We start from the raw sequence: 13126 nt of genomic DNA, 5'->3' as shown, positions 1-13126 counted from the left end.
CTGGTATAACTGTCTTCTATTATATTCATATATTTTTACAAATTATACATATGTATTGCCCTCACTTTGTCTTTTTTTTTTTTGCAAATTCTTGAAGGCTTTTTGCGTTTATTATGATTTATCTTTGTACCTTTTGTTTGCTCATCTAGCCTTATTTCTTTTTTCATGTTTTTTTTGTCTTTCCTCATTTATAGGCCCTTGTGACACAATTATTTTTCTCTATATAGAGACACGACTGTCGACATCTACCTCCTTTTATCCCATTATAGTTAGATTCTCGGGTCTGTTGGTTGTGATGGTCTTCTAAAAAAACAAACATTATGTGAGAAGACACGTTTGTGTGTTGTCTGCACAACATAGACGAAAAAGATTATGAAGTGCTTTTTGAAAACAAAAAAACAAACACCACCTTATCATTTAAACCTTGATTTTGAAAATTATGTTTTTCTAAGTACAATTTAACTAAAAGTAAGTTATTTTAACACACTTACACATTCACTTTCATTCCTGGCAATACACATTCACTTTCTTTCATGGCTTCTACAACTAGTGAACTCCATTGGTTCCAAATACTTGTTGAATCCATTTTTGCTCATACACAATGAAGCAATAACTTTATTATTTTGAAAGTCCGACTAAAAGGTGATATAGTTACAAATCCAAACTTATAAAAGAAGAAAACATATTGACAATGATTCCCTTACACGCATATTTAAGTCGGCAAGATTATAACTTCACATTTAGGTTCGAGATTCCACCCAACTGATACCGTAACAAAAACTCTTAGAAAATCACATTTTAACTTTTTAGAAGCAAGTTGGCATAGACAAATCTTTGTTAATTCATTCTCTTTCACATGCCAAAAGCACATCCTAATGCTGTCACTTATCATAAATGCCCACTTTTCACATGGTAGCCAAAGAGCCTAACCCAACCAAAAACACATTAGCACAACAAGAAACATGATAATATCCCAAAATATGCCCACAAACACATAAACATAGTGCTTTACGATTCTCTTGGGCAATTTACCAAACACTTTGTGTGCATTAAGAACCCCAATGTTGTTGTACAAAAACCCACAACAAATGTCAAATAACAATCTAATCAAACATCACACATGTCATAAGACTCGAAAATAAGAACAAGAGTGCAAAAGTCCATAAGATTTAATAATCATCCATTCCCTTCAAGATCAACTACAGTGTAAAAAATCCAACAAAAAATCCCCAAAAATTCTATAACTTTTGAAATACAACAGTCAAGATTCCAGCCCATGATTTCTTTTAACAACAAACATTTTGAAATCTACCAAGGCTTAAGATCAGCTAAAGGACCTGCAGTCCAATTCAACACCTTCTCCCCTTTCCTCAAATAAACACTCTTATCATGAGGCAATTTACGTGCAAGCCCATTCAAGATCTGATGAAAAGCATCACCTGATTGAGCAGGATGAGGAAACAACATGGCCTGTTTCATTGAAGGATTAGCAAGCAATCTCTGTTTTCTCAATATCACTTCTGTTGGAATTGATGTCAAAATGGTGTCCAAATTTGGAACATCTTTTTCATCCACATAGACACCAATGTCTTCCCATGGAATCGCATCAGCAAAAGGTAAGACAATGTCATCTGCTATGATGACTGGAATGCAACCGAATATAACTGCTTCAACTAGTCTTGGACTCCATGGGGCCCACCCGAGTGGACATAAGCAGAAAACAGCTCTTTGCATGTCTTCATAGTATGTTGTTGGATGTTCTGTTGAGATGTCAAAAAGTGGATTGTCTTTGAAGTTTTCCCACACTGCTGCTCTTGCTCCTCTGCAAAATTTTAAAAAAGAAAATATGATTTTTTTTAATAACCACATAACCTTGCATAAGTTTAAGAATATAAGAAACACATATGACATACCTTGCATAATAACCACCTTCAGGGTCATTTCCTACATCATAAAACAAGCCTCTAAAGTAAACAAAGATAGATCTTGGAATACTTGGAGGGATCAAATGAGACTGCATCTTTTGTGGAGGGGCATAAGGGGGAACTGTAATCGAACCCTCTTTCAAACAAACATGATTCCTTTGACCAAATGTTTGGACCAAAGTAGCCCTTTGAAGAAGAGGAAGAATCCCTCTTTCAATAGCTTTTTCTTCCTACAATAAAAAGAATAAAAAAATAAACACAAAACCATAACAAGATAGAAACCTAAAAGATTCAGATTCACTATTCACATACTTGATAATGAAAACAAGCACCAAAATCATGAGGGACAATGAAGAAATGATCAGCTCCTTCAGTTCTATTCCAATAAGGCCAATTGGAGGAAATAAGTTGAATTGCACTTCTCATCATACGAGGTGATTTGAAAGGTAAAGGGAGGCCATTTGGTGTTAGGTCACAAGTGGTGTAAACAGGGGTGTAAAACCAATCGGCTTCTTCTGGATTTAGGGTTCTAACAGGGCTTGATAAAAGGAATCTGTGCATGTAAATTTCAGCTGCAAACATGTGGTTGAGACATCGAGGGTCTTTTTGTAATATTTTCTTGTTGTATTTACTTGGAAGCTCATAAACAAACACTTTTAACCTTCCAACTGGATCATCTTCCAATACGTCCCCTGCACTACCTACATTGCACAAATTTAACTAGGATTAGCAACGAATGGTGTTAAGTCCATATAAAATGACCATTATGCCCTCTTCTTCTTCATCTTCGTCCCTCAAAACAATAAAATGAATTGGGTTTTAAATGGTTCAGCCAAGCCTCTAAGTTTTCATCACAACTACCCTACTTCACAACATAAATAATGGAGTACAGAAGAGTAGCTTATAAATGATGGTTTGATCCTATGTTATCCAGGAGAAAAGGAATACAAATCCAAATCTAACAAATATAAGATCAATATCGATGCAGAATCTAATTACTTGTGTTATGATGAAGCTGTTTATTCAGACCAAAAACCAATAACAGAAACAACAGCGGAGAAAGGAAAGAAACGAAATATACAGCTTCACAAAGTTTCGCATCAAGTCAACAGTTATGTTGGGCAAAACTATGGGTTTGAATTAGGGTAGAACTCCTATTCCGTGAGACAAAAATCGGGCCAGATCAAGAGCTCATAAGTTCAAATGGAACCCAAATCTCTAAATCTAACGATCATTTCACCAAAATAGAGAAATTAAAAGGTTTGGAGTTGAAATTACCTGAAATTCTCTCGGTTTTTTGACCTTTACGAAGCTCAAAAGCATCAAGATTCAACACGATAGCAGACAAAACCAGCAAAATAAAACCCCAACTCCGATTCGTCATCTTTAGTCTTGGGTATCTTCAATAATCCTTCAAATCTACAAACAAGAAGTGCAACTCGAGAGTTTTTTGTTTTGGGTAATGAGAGAAAACCACAACGTTTTATTTACTTAAATGGGCGAAGAGATAGTTGGAATGTCATTAGGCGAAGTAGTTGTTGGATTGGAAGAAGACCCTTTCTTGCAAATTAGGTTTTGGAATCGAAAGGGGGAATTGATAAATAGAAAATAGAGAGAGATGGGTATGTGAAAATTGCTTAAAGAAACAGGGAAGAAGAAGAGGAGAGGGATGCATCTAAGGTTGGTTTGGTATGGTTGTCAAATCTGTTGGGACTTCTTGAAAACTCATGCTCTTTTACAAAACTAGCTGTTGCAACATCCTTGTAAATCGATAATATATTTGTATACGCAAAAGGGTTTTTATATTTTCACATACAGTGGGGAAGTATAGTTGACAATGACGGTGGAAGAAAGGAAAGACTTTCTCTCAATCTGAAAGTGAATTGAGAGCCGGAGTTGGAGGGTTACAGTCAAAGACGTTTCTAATTCTTGATTGCATTAAATGGTATATCAACCATTTTAACACTATAAATCTCATTTTATGTGTTGTTGACTTGTTGTTACTCATTAACTTCAAAATACTTATTATTTTAAATATCAACTTTATTTTATAAAAAACTTATATGGTCATCACTAACGATTATAGTGATAGGTGTTACTGTGTTACATCATCATTACATTTCCTATCACTAACCATGGAATTATCACTAAATATTATGGTTGGAATTGGTAGGTACCAATTCATTTTTTCACTAAACTGTGTATCGTACCAATTATAATTGGTACAAAAAAAATTCTACCATTATCGTACCAAATATAGTTGGTACCAATTTGTTTAGCTACCAATAAGTTTGGTTGGTACATGTTGGTAATGGTTTATGCCATGGGGTTTTGTGAATGACAATTTTCATGTTCATGAGCATTGTGAAACTTCAGCGGGGGGTTTTGTGAATAGGAGTTTTCCAATGGTTGAGATTGAAAATTCATTCCAAAATGATTCTATTAATTTCTATCATCGGTTTATAAGTTAAAGCGGTGGGGGAATATTGAACACACCAATATAAGTTTAAGACTTTAACCTTTACTAATTCAGTAAATACTAATATCAAAACTCGTAAATTATAAGCACCAAACATACTAAAATTATATATATATATATATATATATACATATATTGAATTGTTTAGTATGGTACTACCATGGGATTGAAAACTTTATACCACTACCGTACAATGATTTCGCATTTTGTATGGTACTACCAACCATATATATTGGTTACTAAACATATTAGTTACTGATATTCTTAGTTCAGTTGATAACATGTTGGTTGGTTTTTCACTTTTTGTGGTATATATTTGTCAGTCCTACTAAATACATCATTTCACCTCATTTTTATAATTAAATTTAATTCAAAAATACATTAAAACATATAAAAAAAATTAAATACTAATAAGTGATTTAATGGTCAAGTATTTAATTATACAAATAAGTGATTTAATAATAATAATAGGAATAATAATAATTTATATAAATCAAACTACTTATTAATTAGGAAATACAAATCCAATGTTTAATTTGTTATTTTAGAAACTATCTATGTTAAAGGATTTCTAATCAGGTGTGCTTTCTGCCAATGAACTGTATCTCATGGATCAAAGTTGCCAAGACTTGAAAAGCTATGTCTTCTTCCCCAGCAAATGGACCCAACTCGCAAGAGCTCTTTTATCAGTTTTGGTCCTTCAAATCAGGATTCATTTGAAAGTAGATTTATTTTAACCTCAATTTCTAAAAAGTTCTTTTGATGCAAAAAGAGAAAGCAACGTGTGATCCTTGTAACGCCCGCAAATCCGGGCTAGTCAATTTAGAGAAAATAGGGGTCGAAAATGACTTTTCTACAAAAGATTATTTAGAATAAATAATCTTAACCAAGTTTTGTAATATGTCTCAAGGTTTTCGTACATATAAAGAACGCTGAAATTCGAGTTATAACGAAGAAGTTATGGCCCGTCGAAGTTTTATGGCAAAACCGGCACGACACCGGGAAGCGTAAATAGTGAATTTACGATAGAGCGAGATTTAGCATTAGCAATCTAAATGAAAGTTGTATGATACTTTAAACTAAGAGCGTCGATAAAAAGAACGCCAAAATCTGACTTCGTATGAGGAAGTTATGATTTTTCGAAGTTTCGGCTTAGCAGTGTACAGCCCGAAACTCGAATTTTAGTTCAAGCAGTTTTTGGCTTACGCGAACTAAATGAGAGTTGAAGATCTCATTAATAGGAACTCAACGGTAAAAAGACAGACGGAAACGGAGTCCGTATGAAGGAGTTACGAATTCTTCGCGGTCATTTAGCAGTCTGATCTCCTCCTACTGTTAAATTTAAGATCGGTCAAGAATTAGCCGACGGAGTCTAAATGAAAGTTGTAGATCTTGTTTTTACCTACACATGGAAAAAAAACGTCAATAACGGAGCTCGTATGCGAGAGTTATGATTTTTCTAAGTCGGGAGGTTGTTGTGCGAAATCGGGTGACGTGGCGCAATCCTGGCCGTTGCTTCCTCCCCAAGGCTAGCCACTAGATGGTGACACCTGGCCTGGAACTCGACGAGTTTTTGGCTTTTCCAGCCTATAAAAAGGGAGCTGGGGCACCCTCATTTCTCACACCTTTTCCCACTTCTTTCTCTCTTTAAACTCTCTCTCTAACCCCCCAAACCCCCCTAAAAGCCTAGGTAAACCCACTAGCACCTGAAGGAAGCACCAAGGCTCCCGGAGTCCCGAGAAAAGGGGTCTTTCGGTTTGGTAATGCTGCTCCAGCGAAGCCCGGTTTTCGAGAAAACCCATTGTAAGTGAGCTACGCCTAACCTATCTTTAGTTTAGCTTACGTTTTAATATAGTAATGTTATTAGGACCTTATAATAAGTACTTGGGCTATTATTATGGGTTATATAAGTATCGTTTAACGCTTATATAATAATAATAATATCTAGACTATTAATTAGTCGCAATTATCGTTAGACTAAACCCTAGTGGTATTGATACTAGGTTTTATCGAAGGAAAATCGTTTTGAGAGTACCGAAGCGCTGTCCGAGTGCTGAGTCACCACCTTTCAGGTGAGTGTATATTCCCTTTCATCTTACACATAGATATGAAGTATTTTATATAAACTACGTGCTATGTGTACATATTATCTGAATACTTGTTGTCTATGCTGGATGAACGTTTTATATAGGTTTTAAATAATTTAAACTGTATACGTATTTTATACGAATATGTTGGGTATGACATGGGTAGATGAACGATGAGAGATATAAGATGATGAGAGTATACGTTGGCAGCTATAGACTTAGTGTCTATTGGACAAACACCGGTAGCTATGGACTTAGTACATGTTAGACGTTGGTAGCTATGGATTTAGTACCTGTTAGGAATTGGTAGCTATGGACTTAGTACCTATTAGTTGGACGCTGGTAGCTATGGATTTAGTACCTGTTAGGAATTGGTAGCTATGGATTTAGTACCCGACGAATAAACTATAGCAGCTATGGAATTAGTGCTTTACAAACGAGCATTGGCAGCTATGGATTTAGTGCCAGTCCTATAACCCTGGAAGTAAGGGACTTCGGAATAAATGAATGCAAGATAGATGACTCTTAGGTTAAATCCTTAAGAGTAAAGAAGATAATGGGGATGGGTAATTAGGTGGATTGTTTGATTGTTTAACATAATAATTATATTATTGTGGGTTGAAAACCCTATGTACTCACCAGGTTTCCCAACCTGACCCACTCGGTTTATTTATATCACAGGTGTTGATATGAAGTCACTTTACACTAAGAGATTTAAAGAGATGTAGATCACTAGTGTAAACAATTGTAAGTTCTGTTTATGTTTATGTTTCTGTATTAACGATGACATCCCAAACGTTTTAAAATGAAATAAATACGTTTCTTCGAAAATGTTTTAATAACGTATTTACCATGTTTTTCTGGGAACAAATTCCGCAACACTTTTATAAAATGAAGTACTCTGATTTTTACAAAGCATAAACAAACCGGTCTTTTCTGGCCGTGATTTTGGGGATGTCACAATCCTTCTCCAGCAACCTCTTCAACAGTCAAAATGAGCAATCCAACCATACTGGTTGTTTAGTTTCGTGGTGGGCACCATTGAGAACCACGACTATGACAAACCACGATGGTCCGGGCTAGTATGCACGAGTCACGGTCGTGGCCAGCTAAACCACAAGACCCACCGTGGTCTGTATACTAGATGGTCTAATGAAAAACCCACTCATTTTTCAATTGAAGTACATGGTTCAAGTTTCTATCTAAAATATATGTGAAATTATGAGTTGTTTGGAAGTAGATTAAATTTTTTATTTAAAAAAAGTTGATTAACATTTTTGTTTTTTTAATTAACAAATTTATTTTAACCTATCTTTAATATCTATAATGATATAGTTATATTTCTCAAATCTAATCTATATTTTTTACTTTATCTTTATAACTCTTATAATAAAGGTCATGCAAATCAATATGGTTCGGTATAAGTCATATATTTTGAACCATGTTCATTTGAAACTTCAAATTCTTCAAATTACTTTACTTAATTGATAGATTAATTGAAATAAGTATATAAATATATTAATATATGTGCAAGTTAGGAATAGTGAACTTTAGACACTTTAGGTTTTAGCCACAATAATTTATGGAGGTTGACAGTTTTGGTCCTTGGATTGCTACCGCCTTGAAGTCAATGCCAACCGATTTGAAGTTTGTGTCGATTTGGGGGTCAACGCATCTTATTCTAATATGTTTTAAGCACGAATCGTTCCACCGTCTCATCTAGATAGGTAACCCTTCATCCATTTTGCTTCATCCACCCAAGACGTTATCTTTTTTGCATCTCTCTCTACGCGATTAGGGTTCCACCGATAGTCACCACTTTTCCCACCCAACTTCCATTATTCAGTTGAAAATGCTTCGATGATTTCCTCAAAACTTTCACCCGACCCATGGTGGAACTCCCCATACCAAAACACGGCGTGTCACCGTTACCGTTGTGCAACATCGTCATCCTTTTTTGCGCCTGCATTGAATGCCAATAGTATAAATAACATTAAAGTGTGTTAAAGAATCATAAGCGAATTTCGTTATTTCCCAAATCAAACTTTGTTCTCGATCCTTTCCACGAGTCTATGTGTCTTCTACACATGAGCTGCCACACCCCGACCGAGGTAGCGGAACACGACAGGCTGTGAGACTAAGTTCATGGATCATAGGTAAACTAAATATATAGCACAGGTACGACAATAAAGAATATAGCATTCGTGTTTCATCTTGATATTTGATTACAAGGTTTTTACAAATAATAATAATACATGAATTTCCTTAACCTTTAGGCATATAATACAATAACAAATAACTAGGCCACTTGTAATACAATCCATCTTGAATGTTTGTTTAGTGATTTCTTGAGAATACATGTAGTTTTGAGGGTCAGCACAAGGTTGGTGAGAGTTACAGGTTTTCTATTAACAACAATAATACTTTTAATAATTCTAAAAAGTATTATCTTTGTATGTATAACAATAGTTAAAAGTGTGTTTGCAGAGAGTCTTTGAAAGTCAAAGTGTATCTTTGTATAAATAAATCCATACTTAAAATTGTATTTGTAAAGAATCTTTGAAAGCCAAAATGTATATCTATATAAGTAAACCCATACTTAAAAATAGTTTCGAAAGTAACCAAGACCATGGTTTATAATGAGAGAGATATTCCAGTTAATGTTTATAGTAACTCCTATAATCGAGCTATGTGACCGAATGTACCCCCTACAACGCTTCATTGGACGTTGTAGTAACAACTGTAGACACTCATCACCCGCTTCGATTGATCAGTCGAGGTTGTAGCTAGCAACCAAAGGTGGGGATGTCAACCCCATATAGATCTATACATATTTATCTCACTCCGAAGATTAACGGTTATAGCAGTGTGGGTATGCTAAGTGTTTAGACTCAACTAATGAATATAGTCTCACTAAAAAACCCTTAACTAAAAAGTATGTGAATAGCTCTCAGTCCTAACTTAATTGTGGTCATGTCACTAGGCATAATGAATTTCATTGTATAAAGTTTATAAAAGCCGAGTATGCTTGGTATGTATGTAAAAATGTAATGTACTCGCTTTTATAAAGATGTATGTTTCAAAGTAATGAACATATGTACATGTATAAACTTTATATATTTAAACATATAAATATGCATGAATAGTAATAGCTTGAATCCTTGAAAGACTATAAAGTTTTATAACATATATTAGACAATCATAAGTCTCTTTATTTATTGTGATGTTTTACCTTCCTGTATTTCCTTTATTCTTAGAGGGCTGTTCTTGTAACTTTCTCTTTTATAAATTGGTTGCTCTCCTTCTTACTGGGCAAGGAGAGTTATTATCTCATGGTATCACTCGCCTAGATCCTGCCTCCCGCTATTCTTCTTCCCCACCTGATTCTTCTCCTTTTTTTTTTGCCGATCAATGGTATCCTCCTCATCTTCTGATACACTCCTCCCCATTAGCACTATTTTACACCTCATCACCAATCGGCTCTCTTCATCCAATTACATGTTGTGGAAAAACCAACTACTTCCCATCCTTTCCTATCAGAACCTGCTTGACCACGTTGATGGATCCGCCTGTGCACCGGTGGTTGAAATCCTTTCTAACGGAAAACCATCACCAAATACAACATATTCGGCTTGGCTCTCTGCTGATCAGAGAGCAGTGATTCTTCTCCACGCTTCACTATCTAAAGAAGCCTTCTCGGAAGTCGTTGGTCTCGTCACTGCCCGCCAGATCTGGGTGGCTTTGGAAAATGCCTACAGTAACTCTTCTGTTGAGCGCGTTCACAACTTACGTGACCAGCTTCGCAAAATCTCCAAAGGTACCTCCAGTGTTACCGATTTTGGGCATAAATTCAGGTCTGTATGCGATCAATTATCGGCTATTGGTAGCCCTGTCGACGACTCTGACAAATTACACTGGTTTCTATGTGGCCTTGGTGCCTCATTCGAGACCTTTTCCACTGCAATTCGGGCATTTCGCTCCCACATTCCCTTTCGGGATCTTCTTGCTCAAGCTGAAGGACACGAACTATTTCTTCAGTCAATTCATGGTATCATCTCTCCACCGGTGGCATTTAATGTACAAACTCGTGACTCTACCCCCAACCGGGGTCGTGGTGGTAGATCTTTTCGTGGTGGTCGGGGGCGTGGGCGCCGTCCCCCTCACTGCCAACTGTGCCGTCAAAACGGTCATTATGCTAATGTATGTCCCCGTCTTGCCACTTTTGCCACTCATGCTCCCGGTTCTGATGCTGATCCAGCCAAAGCTTTTCACGCCCAATGCCACGTTTCAACCTCCAGTCCAGATTGGTATGTTGACTCCGGTGCCACGGATCATATGTCCTCTTCCGCTGACTCGTTAACTCAACCCACACCATACTCGGGAAACAGCAAGGTCATTTTTGGGAATGATATTTCTCTTCCTATCTCTCATATTGGTCACACTTCTTTTTCTAATGACATACAGATTCGAGACATGTTGGTCGTTCCCAACCTTTCTAAAAATTTGTTATCTGTTAGCAAATTGACCGCTGACAATCATTTGGATGTTTTATTTTCCCAACCTCATTTTTATATCCAGGATCGATCAACGAAACGGGTTCTTGCTTAGGGCCGATGTGATCGGGGTTTGTATGTGCTTACTACCAACCCTCAAGTCCTTTTTGCATCCACCAGATCCAAATTCAAAGCTTCGTTTGAACTTTGGCATACTCGGTTGGGACATGTGTCCGTTGATACTCTTTTACTATTAAATAAACAGGGCCATTTGTCGGTTACCTCTCTGTTACCAAAACCTGTTGTGTGCTCTTCTTGCCAACTTGCAAAGGCACACCGTTTACCTTTTAAGAATAATGAAAAACGGGCTTTACATATGTTAGACTTGATACATTGTGACTTATGGGGCCCATCCTCTGAATGCTCAGTGGACTCTTACCGTTATTATGTAACGTTTGTTGATAATTATTCTAGATTTACGTGGTTTTACCCCCTTCGCACTAAATCAGGCTTTCATGCCGTCTTGGATGTTTTTTAAAAATTTGTACAAACTCAATTCTCTCATAAAATAAAGGTTTTTCAAAGCGATGGTGGCACAGAATTTTTAACCACAATGTTCGAATATTGCTTGATGAGAATGGTACGTTCCACCGCATCTCATACCCGTACACCCCCCAACAAAATGGTCGGGTGGAACGTAAACATCGCCATATTGTTGAAACTGGCCTTGCAATGTTATTTAATGGGCATGTTCCTCTGTCATACTGGGTTCACGCGCTTAGTTCTGCAGTCTATATCATAAATCGCTTACCCTCCACAGTGTTACAAAATAAATCTCCATTTGAGCTTCTCTTCAATCGTGTTCCCACTTATGATCACTTTTGACCTTTTAGTTGTCGGGTTTATCCATACCTAAGGGACTATGCCGACCACAAACTCTCTCCTAGAAGCCTCACATGCATTTTTCTCGGCTATTGTTCTCAATATAAAGGCTATCTATGTCTTGAACCTACCACCTCTCGCATTTATATTACCCGACATGCTAAGTTTGATGAATGACTTTTCCCCTTCACCGGTGACACTTCTCAAACCCCGGTGACTATGCTCATCTTAACAAAATTTCAAGACGATTCTTCTTGTTTCCCTATTGTGTAGGTTGCCTCGCCGTCATCCTCTTCTAGACAAGTCAAACCACCACCTTTGTCTACTTGTGGTCTATGTGATGATGCCCAACATGCTCCGGTGGTTAACCCTACGTCTGTTAACCCCAACCATCCTGTGGTTTCTGAACCTGTTGCATCCGAGCCTGTTGCATCTGAGCCTGCTGCATCCCAACCTGCTGCATTCCAGCCTGCTGCATCCGAGTCTCCTGCGTCCGAGCCTGCTACATCCGAGTCTACTTCCCAAGCCTCTCATGCTCATGCCCCTGGCCCTGGTGTGGGCCATCCGATGACTACGAGAGCCAAAGATGGAATTTTTAAACCCAAACATCGGGCTGATTTAGCCCACACTAACTCTCATGGGCTTTTCTCTGCTTTATTTGCTTCCAAAGATCCAAAGGGTTTTCAAAATGCTTCCAAACACCCACATTGGATGACGGCCATGCATCAAGAAATGGATGCCCTTCACCGAAATAATACTTGGACGTTGGTTCCGAGACCTGAACGTCAGAATGTTGTCGGTTGTCGTTGGCTATTCCGCACTAAATATCATGTTGATGGTTCAATTAAAAGACACAAAGCTCGTCTCGCTGCTCAGGGATTCAGTTAAGTCCCGGGGCACGATTACTCTCACACTTTCAGTCCGGTTGTCAAAGCCTCCACTGTTCGAATTGTGCTCTCTTTGGCTACTCTTAACAACTAGAAACTTCACCAACTTGATGTCAATAATGCTTTCCTTAATGGCGAACTGAATGAGCTCGTATATATGGAGCAACCACGGGGCTTTTCAAATGCTTTATTTCCTCATCACGTTTGTTGTCTTAACAAAGCTATCTATGGGCTTAAACAGGCTCCGTGGGCCGAGTATGCTTGGTATGTATGTAAAAATGTAATGTACTCGCTTTTATAAAGATGTATGTTTCAAAGTAATAAAATATGTACATGTATAAACTTTATATATTTAAACATATAAATATACATA

General features: G+C 37.1%; 1 protein-coding gene across 1 annotated transcript; it reads right to left on the bottom strand.

The window, feature by feature from the left end:
* Nucleotides 1–1139: 1139 nt before the first annotated feature.
* Nucleotides 1140–3804, bottom strand: LOC111892228 (probable beta-1,4-xylosyltransferase IRX10L). Its single transcript, XM_023888299.1, has 4 exons — nt 3204–3804; nt 2238–2626; nt 1914–2155; nt 1140–1822 (listed from the first exon to the last, which is right to left on the bottom strand). The coding sequence occupies exons 1-4, from the start codon at nt 3307–3309 to the stop codon at nt 1309–1311; spliced, it is 1251 nt and encodes a 416-aa protein (XP_023744067.1). The 5' UTR covers nt 3310–3804; the 3' UTR covers nt 1140–1308.
* Nucleotides 3805–13126: the final 9322 nt, after the last annotated feature.

This window comes from Lactuca sativa, chromosome 4 (assembly GCF_002870075.4).
Source record: "Lactuca sativa cultivar Salinas chromosome 4, Lsat_Salinas_v11, whole genome shotgun sequence".
Taxonomy (NCBI): Eukaryota; Viridiplantae; Streptophyta; class Magnoliopsida; order Asterales; family Asteraceae; genus Lactuca; species Lactuca sativa.
The sequence above is the reverse complement of the archived record's forward strand: the minus strand, read 5'-3'. Positions and strand labels throughout refer to the sequence as shown.

Bases quoted from the DNA above. Each gene is read 5' to 3' on its own strand.
- LOC111892228 (XM_023888299.1), bottom strand. From the start codon at position 3,309: ATGACGAATCGGAGTTGGGGTTTTATTTTGCTGGTTTTGTCTGCTATC. The intron at 2,156-2,237 runs GTATGTGAATAG...TTTTTATTGTAG, and splicing joins GTGCTTGTTTTCATTATCAA to GAAGAAAAAGCTATTGAAAG. The intron at 1,823-1,913 runs GTATGTCATATG...AAAATTTTGCAG, and splicing joins GAAGGTGGTTATTATGCAAG to AGGAGCAAGAGCAGCAGTGT.